Source organism: Myxine glutinosa, chromosome 6 (assembly GCF_964187855.1).
Source record: "Myxine glutinosa chromosome 6, kmMyxGlut1.1, whole genome shotgun sequence".
In the NCBI taxonomy this organism is placed as follows: Eukaryota; Metazoa; Chordata; class Myxini; order Myxiniformes; family Myxinidae; genus Myxine; species Myxine glutinosa.
The window spans coordinates 98614627-98636765 of NC_136266.1; the positions used below are offsets into that span (position 1 = coordinate 98614627).

Below are 22139 nucleotides of genomic sequence, written 5' to 3' on the forward strand. Positions count from 1 at the left end.
ATTTTGTATCCCACTGATAGGCCGGATCTTGATCTGGACCTCCAAAATCTAATCGGCTTGTTCTTGTCGCTTAACCAACTCATTTACCAAGTTTTGTCATAACCCGGCCATAACTTTTTGAAATATCATGCTATATATCGTTTTGGGCCCCACCTCTCAACATTGGTGAAGAATCACTTAAAAAAGAATTTAAAGTCTGGGATCTGGATTCAGATCTTCACCAAAATCTAATCGTTTCATCCTTATCTCACACCCAACCTGCCCACCAAGTTTTGTCGAATCCATTCACGACTTTGTGAGATATTGTGCTATATAATGTACCGTTTTTAGCCTTGTCTCTCAATGTTGAAGAATTACGAGATATCCTGTACACACATACACAAACAGACATGGGTGAAAACATAACCTCCATCCAACTTATGTGGCAGAGGTAATTAGTAAAGTACTACTTTGTCCCTTTTCTTGTCATGCATTTGAAGAGTTATTTGAACTTGGAAATGTCTTCAACGTTTAAGTTGAATTGCTTGTGTTTGCTCCAGGTTACCTGGCTGATTTGTAATGGTCTCTGCCGAAGTTGTGCGAGCAATGGTGAATGGGCGACCACCTCTTGTAATGCTTATGGTGACTCTGAGTGGGTTTGCCATTGGATTCTTATCATTGGGGTACTTTTTCAAGCTGAGAGAAATCAAAACTCCTGAAGTTACACAGGTGTGTAGATTTATATTGACTGAGCTATCAAAACGTTTTATTCCGATCCAAGCAGGAGATTGGAAATTTGCCTGTTGCTTTGAGTGCCATACAAACTGTTACCATGGTCTTACCATCTGAGCGCCATACAATCATATATCATGTCACATTTACGGTGCCTTCAGAAAGTATTCACACCCCTCTACCTTTTTCACATTTTGTTGTGTTAGTCTGAATTTAAAATGGATTAAATTAAGATTTTTTATATTTTTTTTGTTACTCATCTACACCTAATGCCCCAAAATGTCAAATTGGATATTTTTATTTTAGAAATTACTCACCTCCATTCCCAACCTTCTTTGCTTTTATTTGTGAAATAACTTTTACAATTGTCAAATCGTGCATTTTTTTTTTGTTTGGTGACAGAGGGTACGTGTTGAACACATATAATTGTCAATGCTGTTGAGAGTTGAGAGCAAGCTGGATTCCACAACATCCATGATGAACAAGTCTGAAGTGAGGGAGGGAGGCAGGCAGGCAGGCAGAGAAAGAGAGGGGAGGCGTGAGGTGTACTTGTATTCAGACACGAGCGATAACCATGGAAAAAATCCACGTTTGAAAACATACAAGTAAGTAAAAGGGAAAAAGTGAGTTTACAAAACCTGTCGCGAAGTATAAACAATAAAAATACTCACTCAGAAGATAAGGCTGTGGTAAAAGAGGCAATGAAGTATCACAGGGTACCAATGGTCAGAGGTTTTATTGCGAGTTTGGATTTGAGGCAGTGTCCACATTTTCGCCGGGCGACAGAGGTCCATGGCCCACACACACAATAATCATGTGAAATTAAAACTATTTGTCACTCCAAAGGTTAATTGGCAGGGTAACAATCGTCATATATCCCAGAAGAAAAAAAATTGAGGTAGTTAGAGAAGGAAAGTCTTCCAAATGTTCATTACTCACATGTATGTCTTTGAATGCCCTTGCACATGAAAAAGCTACATACAATTGACCATGAGAAAAAAACCGGTTGAGGCAGGTGAACCATGACTGTTGCAAATGGCTGCCTTTAAGCCTTGTTGGTGGTCATGGAGTATGCAAGTCAAACATAAAACGGACAACGTTCCAAGATAATTGGGAAATTAACATATTTTTGTGCGAGTTTTATTTGTGGGATGAGTAACAAGTTTCCCACTTGGGAATGAGGAAATGACTTCAGCATATGCAAAAAAAGAGCGTTCTTTGTATTCACCCCTATCTTCCTCTTCTCTAACCACTTGTAAAGCTCTATCCACCTGTTGTCCAGCTGATGACCTGCAATTCTGATAACAGAACCATTATCTTGCCTCCTGTATCATGGGTAAGCATCATGGCTTGTAGCACTCGATTCACAAAACATTTTTGGGTAACCCTCCGAAAATTGTCCATGTTGCATACAAAAACCGCACCAGGCTTGGGAGCACCACATGGTCCATGAAACACGCATGATTGAACAACATCAAACAAAGCAGGGTCAATGACAGGGCCTGGGATCTCAGCACATATAAGGCAATCGATATCAGACGCATCACAAATTTTGCTTGATTGGTCAAGGACCATCAACATGTCAGTATGTGGGAGCTCGGCCTCGCTTTTGAAATTCAATAATGTGCGTATAGGCTACAGGAAGGCCGAGAACGTGCCTATCTTTGACATCCTTGAGAAGTTCTTGCAAGAGTTACTTGAATACTAGAGCCACCAGGTCTGGTCTGTCTCGTGGTTGCTGATTGGGCTTCAAGTTTTCCATTATCTCTGGAAGCCTTGGATTGCATGTAAAAGTGAGAACGATATCAGGCTTTCCATATTTCTAGACTACTAGCAGGAGTATCCAGCATTGCCCAGTGATGTTCTAATCATGTTGGCATTTTGAAGAAATCATGGTCCATTAAAATTCCGAGCAGAACATTGTTTATTAAACCTTTTGTAGAGGTCGACGTGCAAGGATGCCTTGTTTCAACGCAAATAATCCACCCTGGATGCCTTTGTCTTGACGTGCATCTACTCAGTACTGTTTGAATAGTTTGGAACCATATTGAATTGGGGAAAATTCCTTCCTAACAGTGAGACTAATTATAATAGACCTGAAGGTGGGTTACTGCTTGTCTTTGAGCAGTTTGATATTCTTCTGCCTAGAAGGTACCCTGAACCCACTCTAAATCTCCTCGAGGAAAAAGTAGTGGATACACCATGGGGTCACTCATAGTTCTCAGAGCGTAGTTAAAGTTACACATAGGTCTTTCTTTTGGGTGCACAATAATGTCATTTTGTATGGGAGGGGCATCATCCTCGCCTATGAAAACAGCTGCAACTTCATCGTGCCGTGGTACATTATACCTACGCTGGTCTGGTCCCCGCTTGATAAGTATACCAACTATTGAGGCAGTAGTTCCTTCTCTGGCAGCATCAGAATTTCACACTCAACAGTATGAGTAGCCCCACCTCTCAATATTGGTGAAGAATCACTTTAAAAAGAATTTAAAGTCTGGGATCTGGATTCAGATCTTCACCAAAGTACTTACACTGTACTTACATGCTGTAGTATTAGGGTTATTGGAATGAAGAATGCAGTTGCGTAGTTTGTTGCGTAGTTGCGTAGTTGTACAACAGTTGCGTAGTTTCCTCAGTACAATCTTGATTCTACCGATTCTGCAGGCAGTCATCAAGAGCTTGACGACCCTCAAGTATATAAACCTGCTGGAATTGCTGCTGACTGTCTTCAGCGGGGTAAAGGGTACTTGTTCGATGGTACACTTGCCCATGAGTGTTGAACCAGTATGGGCCTGATGCATAAAAGCGATGGATTTTAGCACTCCTAGATGAAAATGCAAAGGCACCGTTATATTGTCTAATGCTATCCAGGAAATTTTTTGATTGGTTGTCATGCAAAGGTTGCAGTTGCCATATTTCCTCTGGATATGGTGATAATGGGGGGGAAGATTACCTTACCATTGTAACAGCAATTGAAGTTTTCATCTGTGAACCTGAGTATGGCAGTGAGGGCAAAGCCTTTTGGTGAGCTGACCACAATATGGCTCCACCCCAAATGAAGGGGACCTTGCACCATATAGCAGTCTTTGAGAGTGCACAACATTCTGTCGCTCTTACATGCCTGTTGGAGGTCTGCTTTCTTCAGGTATTCTGTGCAGTGAACTCTCTGCATAGCCGAGGTATACAAGACAAGAATGGATACTCAGATATATGCAAAGGTAATGATATGGTAAAAGTGAAAGAAGTATCAGAGGGAAACAATATTGAGGCGGTGTATAAACCCTTTTTCGTTCTCGCCAGACTGGACTACAGAGTTGGATAGGCTGCACACACAAACATGTGAAAATAAAAGTCCTTGTAACCAAAAAGGTTGAATTATTTTAGAAATGTCTTGTTTTGTCACGTGAAATGAACCAAGCATGGGAAAGAGGGGTCAGTTGGAAGTGGAAAGTAATGGCAGGCAGGCATACAAGAAGTTATGTATTTTTAAAATTTGCTAAAACGTGAAGAAAAAAGGGGACAATCAACAAATGGATATAAACTTGGCAAGGTCCATAACGTGGGTGATTTCTTGTTGAAACTTCACGCATGAAGTCAATTGGCAAGCATGTAAGCAATTTGCTCAAAAAAAACCCATACTTGGTGTTATAGAATAGATGTTCCCAGTATGAGATTTTTTTCCTTGTTCTTTTATTGTCGATATTTCACCTACTGTCCTCGTTTTGTTCCACTCCTTCCTGAATCTTGAATCTTATGTAAAGCAAAAAAGGGCATTCTTTGTATTCACCCCTATCTTCCTCTTCTTTACCCACACACTTTGCTAGGACTGGAACATGTTCTTGCTCCATTTCAACGATCTTGACTTCTGCATGTCTGAGAATGAAACCTTGAGATTGCGAGGACCCAACGAAACTAGTCTCTCCACTTCCCCAACCTTCAACAGCATCCATTCTCTCACAGGAAACAATATCTCACAGGCGAGTGCCTTTATATTGCAGTTAAAACAAAAAACTTGTAGAGACTGGGGAAAATGTTGCCGAGTAACACTCCATTTTCTCACCATAAGTGTCTCCTTTGATTTATTCAGCCACCCCATCCCTCTAAAAAAAAACAAAAAAAAAACATCAAATTCTATCTTTTTGGTTAACTTGAAAATATAAATCATTTCAAGATTCTCTTTTGAAGCAAAGAGCATCCATTTATTGTCTTCAGCAGCCTTCTGTTACAGAATCTGTTTTGTGTGCAGCCCAAAGATTGATAGATTTATCACTTTATTTATTTTTTTGGAGCATGCTGCAAATGGAATTTGAATCTCACACATTTCTGCCTTTCCCCTCAAACGTGGTCACTCATTAGAGTTGAATAGCCTCTTGCCTCGCTTCTCGTGCTCTTTCTGGGTTTGTCTAGCCTAGCCTGTCCTGTCGTGAGAGTAATTTGTAGTTGAGGTACAGTATTGGTCATGAGCCCCAAAATGTTTCAAGAAATTCACACAATTGTAGTTTTAGTCAGGTTCAGTATGTCCAGATTTAAAGTTTCGTTGGATTTTTTGGGGGATTTGGAAAACTATATATTTTTGGAAACTACATTGTATAGTCAGTCAGAAAACCAATATTGCTATTTAGTGGGGCTGCTTAACTGATGAATTGTGCCTTTTCCCTTAAAAGCATGAAACTTGGCACATGGCTAGAATACCCCAAAAGAAAGATTTTTAGTCCAGGGGGCATCTCCAATTTCACCCCATATGGCGGCCATCTTGAAATTCAGGATGGCCGTCATACAAGACCTGTTTTGATGAATATCTCCATAATTAGAACAGATATCAAAATGGTTGAAGTGCCTATACCTACATTTTTAGGGTCTAGGAATCCAATGGCAACATAAAATATTCAATAGTATATGGCAGCCATCTTGAAATCCAAGATGGCCGCCATAACAGACCTGTTTTGATGAATATCTCCATAATTAGAACAGCTATCTAAATGGTTGCAGTGCCTACACCTACATTTTTAGGGTCTAGGAATCCAATGGTAACATAAAATATTAAACAGTCATATGAAAATATTAATTTTGCATAGTATCATGCATACTGGGAATGCATATAAATACTCTTAACAGGTTGGCATTCTTCAGTGATTAAAAGTGTCTATGACATCGCAGACTGTAACTGTGCCATCTTGTGGTTTTCTAGTCTTTGCTGCATTCTCCATCACATGCGCAGAGAGAAGTACAGGGAAGTGCAGCTTTCTTACACCGGCAACGACCAGTACATCCTTTTTTGCACCCACACTTAACAAGTTCATTGCAGATCTTTGCAGCCTCTGGAAGTGTTGTCCATATTGGTTTGAACTGGCCAGCAGACGTTTTTTGCCAACCCCATTCAGTGGGGCTTGGTAGATCAGGCTTAGCATGCAATGCTTGTCCCCAGCATAGTGCGCCTTGGTATACTGCCCGCTTTACGTGCTGCACAAGGGCATCATGTGTTGGTGGAATTGATTCCACAGGTCTGCCCTTCTTTGCAAACAGTTTCTTTCGTACAATGTTAATGTCAGTAGCAGTACTTGTGCGATCATACAACAGAATAACAAATCTCTCAATGACGTTCATGCAGGTTTCAGTTATCTCTGTGCTCTGGTGGCAAATTTCTGCTAGTACCTCTGTGAGCTCAGGGAATGATTCCCACACAATCCATGCAGTTACCTTTCCACGCCCATTAAACGCTGAAGAAGTGTCACACCCTGTTAGTGCATGAAACATGGGGAGGGCTTTAGATTTCTCAGGGCCAAGAGCTGTGGCTATATCGTGTGCAGAGATAAATCGCATGTTCTTGCCTGTCCCAAATTGTAACCATATCATCACTGAAAGCTTCTGGGATGCTGTAACTGCAAGCACGACAACATCTGTGTCCACAGTTTGTATGAGGACCTTACTATGCCCTCTCTGTGTTGCATCAGCAGCATGTAGGAACATCCGACCATCTGCCTCTTCCTGAGTGCACGGGGAGAGTGATTCTAGATCAATGCGTGGTGGAGCAGTAAGAACCTCTATCAAGTGTGACAACTAGCTCGTTGCGCTGGTCTTCAAATGATTTAATTGTTTCATTGGAAAGGAAGCTGAAGAGTTCACGCTTGTTTTCATCAACTCGAAGAAAGTTCTGCCACTGTCCAGGAATTGCAACTGAGGTATCTACTCGTCGGCGAACCCCCTTGCCACGCTTTTCACGGGTCATGCTCTTAAGGCTGTCGGGTAGGTAACGGTCCCACACCAGATCAAGTCGGGTTGCAGATTTGTACTGTGAGAAAACAAATGGGATGAAGACCTTTTCGGCATATTCGCCAAATGTTTTGACTGTGCCAACATCGGGCTTTAGCTTTTGAACAATTACTGCCCCGTCAAGTATGACACATGTCACCTCTGGCATCTGTGTGCTTGATGGTGAAAGTTCCTCTAAGCAGTCCAAAAGGTCGCTCTTTGTACCAGGTCGAAGCTTCCCATCCTTGGACAGAGATGGAGGGAAAGATTGATTTTCATGACGGAAAAATTCATCCAGGTTTCCCTCGCGGGTTTGACAGGCAATATAGAGGCGAGAAAACAGTTGAACATCACTCTTCAATGAGGCTACCTTGTGTTTATCTGTCAGCTGGTCTGTTACTGATGAGCTGCCAAACAGAGGTAACTTTTTGCGCGGGACGACATCATTCAAAGGCTTTGAGCGTTCAATCAGCGTCTCTTGCACAAATGACTCCAGAGCCTCCTTTCCCACTTTCTGCACGTCTTTCACACTTTGTACGACTGATGCACTTGCTATATCCTTTGTGTCAAGGACCAAAAGGTCAGCGGTTTCTTCAAGAAATGGATTACCTAGCTCCTCGATAACTGATACAAGTGATCTGACATGTTTGTCAAAGGTCATCTGGGTGCTTTTATTCTGATCATGATGCAGTGATGGCGCTTTGCTTTCATGTTGCTCCTGTGCAGTCTCAAACTCATCAATCACCCTTGAGACCTCTGGACCTGCAACCATCCATCTTTGCAGAGCATGGGCATTGTCCAGCAGACCCACAGCTCCTCCATCTCCCTTGATACGTGCATTGTTCTGTTCATGTGCATGATCTGTAGCAATTGAAGAAAATTTGCGTTGGGTCTTTTGTACCGTGAACATGCCAGCTCGGAAATTATCCAGAACTTTAGGGTGTGTCTTGTGCAAGTCCATCATATCACGCAAATGGATTGTGACCCATCTTGCATAGTGCGTATGGTCAAGAGCAAAGAACCACGGAAGAAGCTCCCATAAAGCATCTAAGTACATTTCAAAGTCAGCCTCCCTCAATGAGCGCACAAAGGTCAGGATGCTGTTCTCCAATGCCATCGTGAGACTCCAGTATTGGAACTGTGGGTGTTCCAATATGTTGCCATTGGATTTTATGTTGCCATTGGATTCCTAGACCCTAAAAATGTAGGTATAGGCACTTCAACCATTTTGATATCTGTTCTAATTATGGAGATATTCATCAAAATAGGTCTTGTATGACGGCCATCTTGGATTTCAAGATGGCCGCCATCTGGGGGTGAAATTGGGGATGCCCCCTGGACTAAAAATCTTTTTTTTTTTTTTTTTTTTTTTTTTTTTTTTTTGTTTGTATACAAGATCGAGGCTCGTGAAAGAGCGAACATTAATCACACAGAAAGACAAACCGACACATAAAACATATAACATAGGGAGCGGTAGACAAGATGGGGAGAGAGGGGGAAGGACACAAACACAACATTTGAGAGCAGGGACCGAGAGACATGGAGACATCGAGAGATCTGAGAGAGGGCGAGGGCTTTGGGGGGGGGGGCGTGGGAAGGGGGCAGTGGGAGAGGTATAAAACATATGGACACTGCCAGGACTTCCAGGAAAGAAGTTGGAATTTCAAACAAGGTGGATCTGGGGTGAATTAGCGGGGGTAGAAAAGATCAAGGTTTTGGATGGGGGAAGATAAGAGATGGTGGTGAACAGCTGTTTTAAAGACCTGGAGGGAGGAGTGGGATTGAAGGGAGTGAGGTAGTTTGTTCCAGAGGCGGGAGAAAAGAGGAATGAAAGAGTGAAGGTGAGCGGAGAGCCGAGATTTCGGCAGTTTAACCATCAGAGGGTTGCTGGCAGATCTTGTGCGACCTGTAGGAATATTTGGGGGACAGAGCACAGAGAGAGCTGGGGGTGCAAGGCCGGAGAGGAGTCGGTAGAAGACAGAAAGACCACCTACCTGCCTGCGGTGAGTGAGTGAAAGGCCCTCAGAGATAGCTTCATCGCGGGAGATTCCAATAATTCTGAAAGCTTTGGTTTCAACAGCGTGAAGCCGAGCTAGGTGTGAGGCAGGAGCACCGGCCCATAGGGGAGAACAGTATTCCATTGAGCTGCGGATGAAAGCCTTGTATGTGGTGAGGAGCTCAGGTGTGCCGAGGAAAGACTTCGCACGACGGAGGATGCCCAGTCGGCGACTGGCTTTGGAGGCCAGCTTGGAAATGTGGTTTTCCCAAGAAAGATCATGGCAGATAGTGAGACCCAAAATCTTGAGCGACAGAACTTCTTGGAGAGGATTGTTGAGAAAGTAGATGGGAGGGTTGTCCAGTCGATCTTTTCGGAGAGACATAGTAAGAGTGTGAGATTTGTCAGGATTGAAAGACATGTTCCACTTGTTTGACCAGTCTGTGATTTTGTCCAGGTCTTCAGAGAGTGAGGAGGCAGCAGACTGCCGATCTGAGGGAAGAGGAATGGAGCGGCAGAGAGTGGAGTCATCAGCAAAGAGATAGAGAGGATTTTCGAGAGAGTCAGAGAGATCATTGATGAAGAGTGAAGTTTTCGGGTATTCTAGCCATGTGCCAAGTTTCATGCTTTTAAGGGAAAAGGCACAATCGATCCGAATTTTTTAGCTAAGCCGCCCAGCTAATTTGCACAGACTCCTGTATGGCGGCCATCTTGGATTTTCAAAATTGCCGCCGTAGAACTAATTTTTCTCAATATCTCAGCTTCTAAATAACATAGAGCTTTGATTCTAACGGCTAAACATACATTTTCAAGGGCCCCAAATCCAATGGTAACAAGTTCGATAAGCTAGACATGACCATAGAGCTCCTATGTGGCGGCCATCTTGGATTTTCAAACTGGCCGCCGTAAAATTGATGTTTCTCAGGATCTCATCTTCTAAATAGAGCTTCTAAATTCATCTCTAACAATGCCAATGCTAGACAGAGATTCTTCATGGTTACACCAGAATTATCACGCCTGTCAAAAGACTTCAAGAGTCAGTTTGGCCTGGAAGGTGACAAGATCACAGAACATCATGACCTTGGTCCAAGTGCAGTCAAGAGGGAGCATGAAGCAATCAACAAGATCAAGGCTGCGATACTGAGTCACGGGAATCCATTTGACACTGAAGGTGACAAGCTGCACAATGTGATAACGAATGCTTACATCCCAGACGAGTATGTACCACAGATCTTGAACATTGATGTCACTGGTCAGAAGTTGTATGAAGACTACGTGTCGGAGCATATCAATGGAGATGTTAGCCTCTGGGCACCAGTCAAGAAGGAGAACAACAAGATGTTCACGTCTGGGAACAAGAGAAACACAGTGAAACTCAGAGACAGGACTGTGGATCTGAAGGAGACTAAGGAACTGTACGGAAGGCTCATGGTCCTTGCCAAGTCAAACAGACGTCAACCAGAAATATGCCATCGGAAATTACGAGTTCACTGTGACACCAAGAGCACTGTTCGCTCCAGATGGGACAATTCTTCCATGCACTGACAAGTCGAAGTTAATTCATCTCCTCGACAAGTTAGCAAGAGCAGAAATTCACCCCGAAGATCAGCAGCAGACACCAGCTGCAAGTGTTCGACAAGAAGATCCAATGGACACAATAACTATGGCATCCACATCTAGTAAACCTACAAGTCGGAAGATTGCACTGGTGGATGGGATGGTACTTGTGCATAAGCTGACAAAGAAACCAGCCACTGTAGTGAAAGTCAATGATCTGGGTGAATGCTTCAATGACAGACTCATGTTTCCAACAAAAGATTGTGATGAGATCATACTGGTCTTTGACACGTACAAAAACGATTCTCTGAAGAGTGCTACCAGGGCTAAAAGAAGGCAAGGAAAGGATGCAGTACAGTATCAAGTCAGAGATGACACCAACATCAAACACATCCCAATGAGCAGATTCCTTTCTCATGACAAAACAAAGGCTGATCTGACTGACTATCTGGCAGCGAAAACTCTAGAATACAACAGTCACTCATCCAAGTTGATCATCACGTCTGCTTCAGGGCATACTAGGAGAAACAGTGACCTGCTCTTCGACGACAACAACCATGAAGAAGCTGACACCCTGTTGATCCACCAGGCCTTGCTGGCATCCCAGCGAAACCCACGTGATGCGCAGTTGGTGTTCTTCTCTCCCGACAGATGTCCTGGTACTAGTCATAGCAAACTATGACCTACTGCTGAGGAATACATCCATTTCCATGGCCTCTGGAATACTTCAAATAGAGCCACTGTGGACAGCTCTAGGGGTCGAAAGAGCAAAGGCGTTGCCAGCCTTTCATGCTTTCACAGGGGCAGACAACACTGGGAGGTTCTCTCGAATAGGCAAAGCAACCTGGCTGCATGTCTACCTCAAAGCAAGTGAAGATGTCATAGACACCGTGCGAATGCTTTCAGATGCAACTGAAGTGACGGAGGACATGTTGTCCACACTAGCTAACTTTGTATGCGCTGCTTACTCTCCAAATGGCATCCACATCGATAGCATCCCCGAACTACGATGGTATCTCTTTTGCAAACACATGGCAGAAAGTGACAGGCTTCCTCCTACTCTTGGAGCTCTCAAGCAGCACATCCTTAGAGTCCATATCCAAGCCAGAGTGTGGGGTCAGGCAAGCATTGCTCAACAGGATCCTCAGCTGAATCCCCTGCAAAACGGCTTTTACAAAGACACGGATGGACAAGTGAAACCAACCACAACTGAGGAGCCTCCAGCCCCCAAGGCCATCATTCAAATGGTTAGATGTCAGTGCAAAACAGACTGTTCTTCATCTAGATGTTCCTGCAGAACAAACAACTTGGCTTGTACAGACCTTTGTCAGTGTGACATCCAGTGCCAAAATGATGAGGACTCTCAAGATGTGATGAACGAAAGCGATGATGAGGATGATGATGACTTTACTCAATGATGAATCAAAGCTCTGTGCTCTTTAGAAGGTGAGTTACATCAGTTTTACGGCGGCCAGTTTGAAAAATCCAAGATGGCCGCCACATAGGAGCTCTATGGTCATGTCTAGCTTATCGAACTTGTTACCATTGGATTCGGGGCCCTTGAAAATGTATGTTTAGCCGTTAGAATCAAAGCTTTATGTTGTTTAGAAGCTGAGATATTGAGAAACATCAAGTTTATGGCGGCCAGTTTGAAAAATCCAAGATGGCCACCACATAGGAGCTCTATGGTCATGTCTAGCGTATCGAACTTGTTACCATTGGATTTGGGGCCCTTGAAAATGTATGTTTAGCTGTTAGAATCAAAGCTCTATGTTATTTAGAAGCTGAGATATTGAGAAAAATTAGTTCTACGGCGGCAATTTTGAAAATCCAAGATGGCCGCCATACAGGAGTCTGTGCAAATAGCAACATTGGTTTTCTGACTGACTATACAATATAGTTTCCAAAAATATATAGTTTTCCAAATCCCCCAAAAATTCCAACGAAATTACATCGTGAACCTGATTATTTGGTAAATCTTTCTTCAAGTTCTTTGTACAACACCTGTTTAACAGTTCTGCTCTTGATTGCATGTACAGAACCGCATGATGGTCCCATCATTGTCACCTACAATGGAAGAGTCTGGCCCTGTTAATATCTCGGTTATGATTACACTCACTCTCGACCCCGTGAAACCCTTTGGAGGGTACTCCAGGAATGTCACTCACTTGAGTGCTACTGTCTATGGCTACCAGATTGGGCTTGCAGGTAAGCATTGTGGAATGGTTTTTTCCTTTTCTTCCTCTCCCATTTGTCAACTCTCTCCTTTGTCAACTTTCATGTTGTACCTAAGAAACTACTGATTTAAACAGGTGTGGATTGAACAATTTGAAAAGAAACATAATTGGTACAATTATTGTGAACGCACATTGAAAGAAATGGTGCACGTGAGGTTCTTTTACTTCCAGATGATGCTTCATTTTCTAGGAGGAGTTATTGAATACTTTCTCTTAGGATCGGGAATAAGTGGTGAATAGCTGTAGCAGGTAGTGTCAACTTGCTCAAATAACTCAAATAATAGGCGTTTATTCAATCTCGACATCGTGAGTGCAGATATTCATACTGGAGAGTGTATTTTTGGGAGATGTAATAGTGAGATTTTCTTGAAATTTCACATTTAAAGTTGCATTCACGTGAACATTTTTTTAAATGTCTGAGCAAGTGAGGAAAGTCATTGTGTGCACAATTTGTCTGACTGGATGTCTGATTACTCAACTGTCCAACACTGGTTCTTTGTGGGGGTTTTTTTGTTTGTTTTTTTACATCTCTGTGTTGGATATATTTTGGGATTTTCTGAAAGGAAGAACGGTCTGCATTGAACAGTATTGAAAACATCTGACAAAAAAACAGTTGAGGCTCTCCTCCAGTTGGTGCTGCGTAATCTTCATTTAGATTTTTGACTTTGGCAATCAGGTTTCTAATCTTAATTATCCTCCCTTGTCAAAGCTGCTTTTAAGGGGATGTAATAAGAAAATAGAATCCAGGTAGTCCTTTACTTAACTTGAAAGCAGCTCGTCAGTAAGTCGCAATTTGTTTATTTTTGTACACCGCTCCCTCCCTATTCCGTCTCCAGGCGCTGCAAGGCGGCATCCAAGGGCACCCACCCACCCCTGCAATATTGCACACTGGAGGATATGTTATTTATTTATTTGGCATGAGGGTGGTGTACTTTGAATGTAGCTCTCGTATTTTGGGGGGGGGGGGGGGGGGGGGGGGGGGGAGAGACCTGGTGACCTGGTGACCTGGTGACCAAATCCAGATTACATGTCAAAGCAGCTTGGTATGAAGTTGTGACTTGATAGTGGTGTTTGTGGAGTGAAGCATGAAGATTAATTACTTCCTTAAAGCAAGCACCCTCTTGACTTGAAATGTACCACATCTAATCGTATCAACACCTTCGATTCATCAAAAGTCAATTTGTTGCATTATTATGTTTTGTTTTGTTTTGAACTCAAATAGACTTTTCCTTCCTTTTTTGGTTTCCTTCACTACCCCTCCCACCTCCCCAACGTTGTTTTTGACTATCCATAGGAAGAGATGCACAGTTGGAAATGAATATGACATTTTCGCTGCCAAGCTTGTGGGGTTCTGAGGACTGCCTTCTTCGTGGACAATGCCAGCAGACTGTATTTTATAATACCTGTCTCACCATCACTGCTGCGCAATCTGCATTCCCCAATACTCAGTGAGCCAGTGCTTTGCGCACACAGTAACTCAAAAGAGGACTTTTTTTTTTCTTTGGGTTCCTTGTTGCTTTTGCCATGCTGTCTTGTGCTGATGTAATTTCAGAGCTGGTCCATCATCAAGTGTTGTTGCAATTTGGGTATGACTTTGCCAGTATCTTAGCTGTTGTTGGACCATGTTATTTTTATTGAGGGAAATTTTGTGATTATAATATTTGGTGCAAAGCTGTGCTCTGTATGTCACCTCTGCTTTTGAGTTGATTTGTTTTGGGTTTATTGTGAAGGTTTTATTTATTTGTAACATGGTGTGCTGCACTTCCAGACGACCGTCAACCTGCAATGCAGATGGCTTGGCAAACACCAGCTTCTCTTACATCCTGCCGCTAATTGTGAGGAACATGGAAAGCAAGTCATCTCAAGATTTCAACCCATTCTGGTGCTATAAGGGAGTTGTGGGAAAGGTTTACCATACACTCAATCCACGTCTATCTGTCATCATCCCAGAGGTATAACCTGTTTGCTTGTTTTTGGTGTTTTTTTTTTGTTTTTTTTAATTCTGATACTAGCCAGGCTCGTGGATAGGTAAAGATGAACTCGGAGTGGGGGTAGTGGTGCAACAATTGGGCACAACCAGCAAGGGAATTAATGAACAGGAAAGGCAAGAGAGGAGGGGAGGAACCAGTAAGCTGTCATTTCTTCAAGAACTGGCTGCTAGCCAAATTGACCATTTGAAAATGTTTTTTTTTGGTCGGTCAAAATTAAAAGAAAAAAAAAATGAAAGTTGAAGAGAAAAATTGATTATGGGACCACCATGCATTGGGCCCCGGAAGATAAGAGGTCTCAAGGCAACTTGTGATTTAGTGCATCTAATCACGGAAATGAAGCAGTTTCATGTAGTGCAGCGCCTTTGATGTGCAGTACATGCATTAAACTACTTGATGGTTATTTATTTGGGATGATTCACAGGGGCAGATCCAGAAAAAAATTCAAGGCGGGGTGGGGGAGGGGGGTTCAAAATGTATGAGGAAGTGATGGACTGGAAGGTGCATGGAATTGTAGAATGTGTAACATCTCTACTCAATTAAGATAACAGAGAGACAGACTATCACTTTCTGGTGAACAACAACAGGCATTTTAAGGCCATTTTACCTGCTAGAGCAGGGGTTAGCCTTGTGGGCCCCATGACAATCTTCTCCATTTTGCCCTATTTTCTGCATCTCTCCTTGTTAATCCCCTTGCCCGCATTTCTTCTTCGACCATCTTTAGCCAAGTCTTTCTCAGTCTTCACCGTCCTCTACTTCCTTCTACATTCATTTCCATTATTCTTCTCAACCAGTCACTTTCATCCTTCCTCAACACATTACCAAACGATCTCAACCTGTTTCTCTTCACAGCATCCATCACAGGCTCTATTCCCATCATCTTTCGCAATTCATCACTTGTCTTCCTCTCTCTCAACGATACTCCACACATCCACCGAACCATTCGCATTTCCACCCTTTCCAGCCTTCGTTGCTGCTCTACGTTCATTACCCATGTCTCGCTCCCATAAATCATAACACTTCTCACACATGCAGCATACACCTTTCCCTTCAGCTTCAACGACACTCCCCTCCTCGTCAGCACGCCACTCAGTTCCCGAAACTTCTTCCATGCACACCTCACTCGAGCAACCGTTGCCGAGTCTGATCCACCTTCTCCATTCAGCATGTCTCCGAGGTAGCAAAATGTTTTCACACCTTCCAGCTTCACACCGTCTCCAAGATCCAACTCAACATTTCCTCCATCTGCAGCTCCCTCTGTGCACACCTTACACTTGAATGTAGCTGCCACACTGGTTAATGACACTCTCAGACCACTGCATTTTGATGAACCCATTCTGTGCACATTGTACATTGAATGGAGTTCACTCCGACACCCTTCCTGCACACAGCACATGGCCACTTCCCAGTTCTTTCCACCTCACCACATGCTTTACCACTTTCCATCATCTTCGTTTTTCCGATATTCACCTTCAGACCTTTTGTCTCCATACATTCCTTCCACTTGTTCATCTTCTCCTTCAGTCCATCCATACTTACCGCAATCAACACCAGATCATCTGCATACAACAACTCCCACGGTGAACCCTCCTTTACATTCCGAGCCAGCACCTCCATCGCAGCTACAAATAGTCGTGGACTTAGTACTGACCCCTGATGCACTCTCACCTTCACCTCAAACTCGCCCTTTCTGGTGAACGATTTAATCAAACTTGCTGGAACAAACTCCCTTGCATTTAAACAAATACTTCATTGAATATACAGCACACAAGACATCAAATGAGTTTCTTGCTGCTCTTCAAGGGTACAGCTCTCTTATAGTTTCTGTAGGTCTCTGAAGTTGGTGCAAGGTGAGAAGGTAATTAAAAGGTTATTGAAGTTGCAGCCAGATCGACACCAGGACCCATGTGTTTCTCACCAATCACATCATAAGGCCAGGAATATGTTTGTATAGCCAGCCTAGAAGTCATTCTTAACTGCAGATCTCAGCGAGGAGAAGTGGGAGCATGGAACTTATCTCCGAAGAAAGGTTTTTGCTGATTGTGGTAATTACATAGGGCTGACCCTGCGTTTTCCAGAACTTCACCGAGTGCTGCATTTTCCAAGTCATTTATCACCAGCTCTTTCTAGCTTTTAACATCTCTAACATGTTCCAATGTAGCTTAATTTATCATTTTTACAGATTATGCAACATTATGGCTCTCGATAATTTTACAAGACAATATTCATGTTTCTGTTATCTTCTGCAATGTAAAAAGCTCAAAACACAAATTACAATTCAACTGTGAATAACAACTTGCTCACATGGACTTATTGAAGTTCAATATTAAGGAAGTCTGTGAAAAAGGACTTCCACAGAATCCTTAAATATTGTCCTGTGGATGGCTCGATTAACAAGGAACACCCACGGATGACCGATCGAACTTTAATGAAGGCGTTCACTTCAATCTATGGCGGATGATACGCAAGCAGGAAGAAGAAGAATACCGACACCTGGATGGCCGGCGCAGGCGTCTTCACCCTGCAAAAAGTAACTCGACCCGAGGCTAAATTAAAGTGTACAAAAATAAGATTTATTTAACGGAACCCGAGAACAATGAACGCGACGGTAAAAATTAAGACCTAGGTTGGGATCCCACATGCCTCACTTCAACAACAAGCACAAGGGAACAACAACAACATACATTTTAAGGCCATTTTCCTTGCTAGAGCGGGGGTTAGCCCAAGGGAAGCACAAGGGAAGAATTAATAAAATAAACCGTTGTATTCTGTGTGGTGTGGCTTATCTCTGTCTGCAGTGTCAAGAATCCTCAGGGATTGTCGGCTCCAAGCGCAGTCGTCTGCCGCAGCTCCGATGTTGGTGGGGAGTAGGCTTTGATACGCCCCCGCTCGCGCGCTGCCAGGCCAATGCATGCCGCCCGCGGCAGGCCTCGCGTCCCCGCGCGATCACTCGCGAGGTCCCATGCGTGAACGCAGGTAAGGAGGATCATCGGCGCTCCACCGTCTGTCGTTGCCCAACAAGCAAGGGTCCAAACGGGAAGAGGTCCAACGCAAGGGAAGAGGAAGAGTGCGTCCAGGGCAAGCAGGAGATCCAAGCGCAAGAGACAGTTCCAACGAGAGGGTAGAGGGAGAGACAAAATGCCAGCGAGCGAGTGGTTTTACCGGCCGACTCGTGACGTCAGCCCTCTTCCTCTCCAATCCCTGCCTCACTTCTTGACCTCTCGAATGTTCCTATTGCGTCCGTCCCTTCCCATTCGCCGAGCGCTTCGTGCTCCTTTCCTCATGCCATTGGTCGGTCGCCAATCAGCTCGTCTCTTCCTGCTCTGCCCATCGGCGGCCTGCTTCTTACTTGCCCCTCCCCCGGCCAATCACGAGTCCCTGGCTTGGCTCTCAGCCTTACTGTTCGATGTTTCATTGCCATGCTGGTGTAATGTGCGGCCCCTTCCGGTCTGTTCTTCCGGTCAGGTTTTATTTTTATTATTTGCTATGTGTGGTGCTTTTAATGGTGGGATTCCTAATCTACGTGTCTATGTGCGTTGCCATACGGGACAATGGGATGATCACAGGTTTGACACACCGGGGAATTAGCTTAATCCCTATTCTACTTATCACAAAGCCATCCTTGTATGACCACAATTATACTGTTACGGATTCCAGACGACGGCGCTCCCCTTACCAAGGGGGGTTAACCCCTTGTCCTGTATACTGGCCGTCGCCGATCCTGGGGGTATGACGTCACGCCCGGTCAGCGCTGGATAGGGTATTAGGCCTATCCGTCGTATGACCTAAGTACCAGCGCCTCCCGGTACGCAAGGAGATACTCCCGCCCGTGCCGCAGTGTAATTGATGGATTGCGCCGAGCGAAGCGAACTGCGGCGCGAGCCATTTATCAAGGGACTAAACCCGATTGCGAAGCGTTGGCCGAAATCGCACCACAGGTACTCAATGGGGGAAATCACAAAGACGATCGGATGTGAATGAAGAAGCCAAAGGTAGGAAAGAACAGATATTTATTAACTACTATTTACACAAACCAAAGAAGAGAAGAGATAAAAGTAATTTACAGGGAAAAGGAAAAAGCAGATACACAGGGCAATCCTTAGATTATACAGGCTTAACTTATACCCCAGGGACAGCACGAACAGAACAAACTCACGTACAGTCGTACACAAAGGGGGAATCGAAGGCAGGAATGAATGGCTGGAAGGAGAAGAAGGGCAGACGGTCCAAAGAGCGGGCAGCCGGGAGGTCCAGGGGATCGCGGCACGACATTCAGGTCCGCGTGCACGCACTTGTTCTTGTTCAGAGTGCGAAAAACCCCGGTCGTCAGCCTCTTCACGCGTCTTTCTTTTGTTCAGCTGGATCACGCCTTTCTCTGTTCTCAGCTGGATCACGCATCTCCCGTTCTCGTGAAAAGGCTTGCGCGTGCGCTTATATTGCGCCTGGTGCGATCAAGCCGCCGGCCTCCATGATACGCCTATCGGTGAGCTCACCTCGGCTCTTGAGGGCTTGCGAGGACTCTTTGGCTCCACCTTTGATGACGAGGTGCGGGCCACGCCCGTAATGTCACTCCTCCCCTTCTTCTCCGAGATTACATCATGTTCAATGGAGTTTGGGGCGATGATGATGCCAACAACAACCACCCAATGCAACGGTGGCGAACGCCGCCGTACTGGCGCTTTGGAGGCCACAGCAATATTGTAGGGGATCTATCTTATTTCATTTGGTGCAGCGCAAGGTCAACTAGTGGAGACACAGCCTTAAACTGAAACACATAATAATAAAATAACTATTGAGAAGGTCCTATGGTTTTCTACGTGTGTGCGATGGATTAACTAAAGGATGACCTTTGACCTTTACACAAATGGAGGTATTTACAAAGAATCATTACATTATTTACAATCAATTACACAAAGTGCACGGTTTCCCAAATCCGTTACAATACACTTAATCCGATAAACCGCCTAAACAAACTTATTGCAGGTGAGGTTCCTTATCACGACAGTCGAAGCACCTACCTATGCAGATCTACCTGGATCTATATATGCCCTACCCCAAAATTCATAACAATATGTTAAGTGAGGATTTGGGGAATCTTTCCCAAACCTTCTAATCATACTGAGGGCATTTCTCACCACATGTGAGTGTTTCAGTGTGTGAGAGGAGCTTCTCCAAACTGAAAACTGATTGACCTACCTCAGATCCAAAATGAGCCACTATAGGCTCAGTAATCTAGCCATCCTCACCATTGAGCATCATCTAGCCGAGTCCATTGATTTTGAAGCTGTGATAGACGAGTTTGCCTCACTGAAGGTTGGGAAGAGGTGAATCACAGTTACAACAACTACTGTACGCTAAGTCAGCCGATCATTTGGAAAGGTGGAATTTTGAGATCTATCCCCAAGCTTATACTTCTCCCACCCCCCCCCCCCCCCCACCCCTTCCCACGCCTCCTCCCCCCAAGCCCTCTCCCTCCCACACATCTCCCGATGTCCCTGCTCTCAAATGTTGTGTTTGTGTGCTTCTGCTTCTCTCCCCATCTTGTCTACCGCTCCCTCTTTTTATATATTTTGTTTGTCTGTTTGATTTGTTTGTGAAATAAATGTTAGCTCTTTCACGAGCCTCGATCCTGTATGATCCTGGAGGTCCAGTATACAAAAAAGCGTCATTTTTCCTAGATTTGCCACTGGCCATATGCACTTGTCTAGCAGTCCCCACCATGTCATCCTACCCAAAGCAATGCTTGCTGCTCACCTCCACTCCTTTGTCCCTCTTTTCTTTCCTCTGGATCTCAGTTGCTTAATCCAGTCATATCCTTCATGTGAGTCATTATCTTGTTGAATCCCATTCCTATCCTGTCCTCTTTAATGCCTCTCCTCTGTTCATTCAAGCTTCATTAATTTTTTTTGATTGTGCATGCCAATTGTGTTTGTACCCTTTTCAGTAGTGATCCCATTTTATTTCCTTTTTTAAAATCGATTTGTTTGTTTCGTTTTTTTTTTTTGTTCTATATTTCAGGATGATCGCTCGCTGATCAACCTGCACCTACTGCACACCAGTTACTTCCTATTTGTCATGGTCATCACTGCTTTCTGTTTTACTGTAATCCGTGGACGTTCACCGAAGTCTCGCTCGATCAATGCCGACTTCTCTTCAGAAAAGGTCTGCCATGTAAACTAAAGGTGTGACGCTGCTTTTTTTTAACTACCTTTTTCATCAACAACCTTTAAGAGTGCTTCTCTGCAGGTGGGTTTGGTTGGTGCTTAACTGAGGAGATCCCACAGCTGTGATTTGGCTGTTTTGGAACGCCGTTGGACTCGATCACCCAAAGTCACTGGAGAGACTTTGATTGTATGGAATATTGGAGCAAGGACGACGACTTCTCCTCCCTCCCCCTTTTCTGTGGCCTGGTTGGTTTGCCATTTTGGAATCTGGCGAGTGCCTGGATAGTGCTGTAAAGAGCACTGAATCTTTTTTGATCATCTGCTTTGCAATCACCATTTCCAATTGGGCCTTTGAATTGCAATGTATCTTCCACTAGCATATGTATGCATTTTGGAAGTTACAACGAAAAGACAAACTCATCGGGGTGTCCTCTGGGTCTACTTTTGAGATGCTGAAGCAGGTGTTGTTTACATTTGTTTGTCGCCTTGATCTGAAGGTCTCTGGTGAAGTCGCGTGGATGCCATTGGGTATGGAGGCCTTATTCCAAATGACCTTTCTGTACATTCACCTTTACATACTGCAGTGCCACAATATCTGCATGCTGCTCTGTTTAGATTGCTTATGTAGACCACTATGCTTGGGTTTTGCGTCATCTTTTATTACTTCTTTTTTGCCTTTTTATTTCGGCAATGTTGATGTTCCAGCAATTTGTGTATATAGGTTTCTATTGATTGAAAACTTCTTGTACAATACTGTATATTATGATCCCAAAAATGTTTGTGCAATGACAGCTTGCACGATGGTACAGCACTGTGAAAAATAAATAAATCTTGAGCTCCAGAAATTGTCCGACATAACCAAAATTAAAACAATCAAATGGATCGACAGCTTTTGAGTGCTTGTACATGCTTTTGATGGTATTCTTAACCTGCATGACATATGGGTCATGTGATGCATGATGGCTTACCGAAGATTCAAGTGAAACCAGAACCTAATTTGGCACAATAAAACTGGGTGTTGGCAGGCGTCTGACTATATTATCCCATTTGTTGATTTACAGGTTTTCTAATTTGGTAGCATTGCAACCAGTTGAGTGAAATGTCAGATGCAAAAAAACAAAAACCTTTCCTATATTCTTTCAATTCCATTGTTTTTACAACCACCGTTTACTTTTCTTAATGTACCATGAGTTATCCAGTCCATTCAAAATGCCACGGTGTACTTGTGATGCAT

The 22139-nt window shown here is 43.8% G+C and overlaps 1 protein-coding gene across 2 annotated transcripts in view; it reads left to right on the forward strand.

Annotated features, from left to right (window-relative positions):
- TMEM248 (transmembrane protein 248) overlaps window positions 1–21932 on the forward strand; it is a 32825-nt gene extending 10893 nt beyond the window's left edge. The window contains exons 2-8 of one of the 2 annotated variants that reach the window (XM_068120508.2): window positions 540–708; window positions 4539–4691; window positions 12556–12724; window positions 14048–14201; window positions 14522–14705; window positions 20760–20903; window positions 20988–21932. In XM_068120508.2, coding sequence (XP_067976609.1) covers window positions 559–708; window positions 4539–4691; window positions 12556–12724; window positions 14048–14201; window positions 14522–14705; window positions 20760–20903; window positions 20988–21008 — 975 coding nt within the window. In that variant the 5' untranslated portion in view covers window positions 540–558 and the 3' untranslated portion in view covers window positions 21009–21932. Of the gene's footprint in view, window positions 1–539; window positions 709–4538; window positions 4692–12555; window positions 12725–14047; window positions 14202–14521; window positions 14706–20759; window positions 20904–20972 lie in introns of both variants that reach the window. The other variant, XM_068120507.2, reaches the window with a different exon arrangement.
- Window positions 21933–22139: the final 207 nt, after the last annotated feature.